The following is a 2,432-nucleotide window of genomic DNA, read 5'->3' on the forward strand; positions in this document are numbered from 1 at the left end:
AATGTTTGGGATGTTTCAGGATCTGAGGATTTTGTGGAGTTGAAGCTTTGTCCCACAATGATGATGTGATGACGCTGCAGGTGTGTGTGCCCCTCACCGATGAGCCGATGAGCCTATCAGAGCTCTCCGATCATTTCACACAAATCATTTCGTCCACATGAACTAAACCTCAGACTTCAGCAGCTATAACCATGTGAGTCCAATCAGAACCCACAACCCTCCACAGTCTGGACCTGGGCACAGGTTCACCTGAGGAGTAAATCTGAATCTTGACATGTAATCTCAGACTAATCCAGAACCAGAACCAGTCTGGACCTGAGGACCAGTTCAAGACTTCTGATGTCTCCAACACATTCAGACTCAGATCACGTCAGCAGGTAGAAAACTCATCAGAACAAACTCAAACATCCAGAACGTCTCTGCTGGACTTCAGTCTGCGGTCACAGTCACTGTCCTGGAGGTCCTGGAGGTCCTGGAGTGTCGGTCCTTGAGTCTGGAGCAGCAGCAGCATTGGCAGCTCCCTCAGGCTCTGAATGCAAACCTGAACACCTGGACAGGTGAGTTTAATAATGAATTAATGTCACAGTGATTAAAAGTGTTAAACTTCACAGTTCAGGATGTTTGATGACACTTTGATAGCAGCTGATCGATCAGCTGATCAGTTTAATAATCTTGATCTCAGTTGATTATAATCCTGATTTAATCTTTCTCATATATCAACATGAAATCTCTTCATGTTGATATCTCAGCTCATTATTTTGATTCAGTTTCTCATGATCGCGACACAGAACCGTTATATTCTCATCATGTGGAGTCAGAACGTCGTCGTGACATCGTGATGTGTGTTTATTCATCCTGGTTTAGCGTCTCAGGGCCATTTATTATCTTAAAGGTGCAATATGTGTCAAATTCATAATGCAAACTGATGGGGGCAGTATATCAGCAGAGGAGAAGAAGAAGAAGAGGCGGACCGTCTTTCTTCTACGGACGGACGGATGGACAGACTTTATTAATCCCTTTTTCCAAGAAATTCAAAGAACTGCTGCTGTTAGCAACTTAGCTCGATTAGCCGTGCAGCTAGCAGTACAGACTGAGAGTTGAGAGCACCGGAGGAACGTTAGTGCTGCCACCGGAGCTTTGGACCAGGATCATCCGCGACCAGCTGGTGAGCATGCAAACTTCAGTCTGTCGATCAGTTCACAAAATATTTGATTGTTTTCAACTCAAATTCTGACATTGCTCCTTTAAAATCTCATAATCCTGAATTATTATTCTCTGATCTTGATTTTGTATCTCCTCCACCTTCATGAAGTATTTTATAGATTGTCTCTAGATGTAGGGTTGTCGTCGGTGACTCACAGCGTCTCGGCTGGCTGGAAGCGGCTCTCCTCTCCGTCCAGGATGCCGTGGTACATCCCGATCTCCTGCTCCAGACGCTGCTTGTTGCTCATCAGCGTGTCGTAGTCGCGGCGCTGCTGTTCAATCTCGCCGCGTACGTCGGCCAGCTCCGCCTCCAGCTTGGACACCACCGAGCCCAGGTTCTGCAGCTCCATGTCGTGCCAGTGCCGGGCGTCCCCCAGGGAGTTCTCCAGACCTCGTTTCTGCAGGACGACAATAGAGTCACCGTGACGTGTTTCTCAGTTCAGTTATTGATCGATCAGGTTATTGATGAGTGTGCGTGTCTCACCAGCGCTCTGATGGACTCGGTCTCAGCCTGCAGACTCTGGATCTTACAGCCTGTGTCGTTACACTCGGCCTTCAGTGCCTCCACCTGCTGCTCCTCAGGGCTCAGCCTGCTGCTCACACACTGCGCCTCCTGCAGCAACACACACACATTCCATCAAACACAGTCCCAACATGTGAGGACACCTGCGCAGGTGAGACATCCTCACCTTACACTCCAGGTAGCTATCGGTCTCGGCTCGGTTCCTCTCCGTCACCTTCTCCCAGTGGCTCCTGATGTAGGCCAGGATCTGGTCCAGACTGGTTTCTATGGGAGCGTCGGGCTCATCCACCTCCCGTCCTGCCATCTGATTGTAGAGGACTCGCACATCCTGTCAGGACAGGCCGACAGGAAGTAGACAGGCCACATGAACTCAGGTTATTAGAGGGACATTTCACAGATTTTACACATGAAGTTTTGTGGACATAAAAGAAAAATATTCATTCAGAATCAAATGTTTGTTGTTTGAGGAGCTCTCACTCTGTCACTGAAGAGCGATGAAGACATGAACTTAATTCTTTATCAATGACCCTCTCTCTAATCTTTAATGCAGCGAACAACACGTTAAAACACGTTAAAATGCTGAGCTGGTTCTGCTCACTGGATATTGCTCTTGTGATTTGGAGGTTAAATTGTGTGTTTTTTGAACAGAGTTTGGTGGGACCTGCTCGTGGTTGTGCTCCAGGTTGCGCAGCTCAGCTCTCATGTT

At 47.8% G+C, this 2,432-nt stretch overlaps 1 protein-coding gene across 1 annotated transcript in view; it reads right to left on the bottom strand.

The window, feature by feature from the left end:
- Positions 1 to 425: 425 nt before the first annotated feature.
- Positions 426 to 2,432, bottom strand: part of bfsp2 (beaded filament structural protein 2, phakinin) — a gene marked incomplete at its 5' end in the record, with an annotated part of 4,066 nt that continues 2,059 nt past the window's right edge. The window contains 5 exons of the mRNA XM_084368982.1: positions 426 to 549; positions 1,360 to 1,601; positions 1,688 to 1,816; positions 1,893 to 2,054; positions 2,388 to 2,432. The exon at positions 2,388 to 2,432 is cut by the window's right edge and continues 112 nt beyond it. Coding sequence (XP_084225108.1) covers positions 447 to 549; positions 1,360 to 1,601; positions 1,688 to 1,816; positions 1,893 to 2,054; positions 2,388 to 2,432 — 681 coding nt within the window. The 3' untranslated portion in view covers positions 426 to 446. The remainder of the gene's footprint in view (positions 550 to 1,359; positions 1,602 to 1,687; positions 1,817 to 1,892; positions 2,055 to 2,387) is intronic.

Source organism: Pagrus pagrus, assembly GCF_965226575.1.
Source record: "Pagrus pagrus genome assembly, chromosome: 12".
Lineage (NCBI taxonomy): Eukaryota > Metazoa > Chordata > Actinopteri > Spariformes > Sparidae > Pagrus > Pagrus pagrus.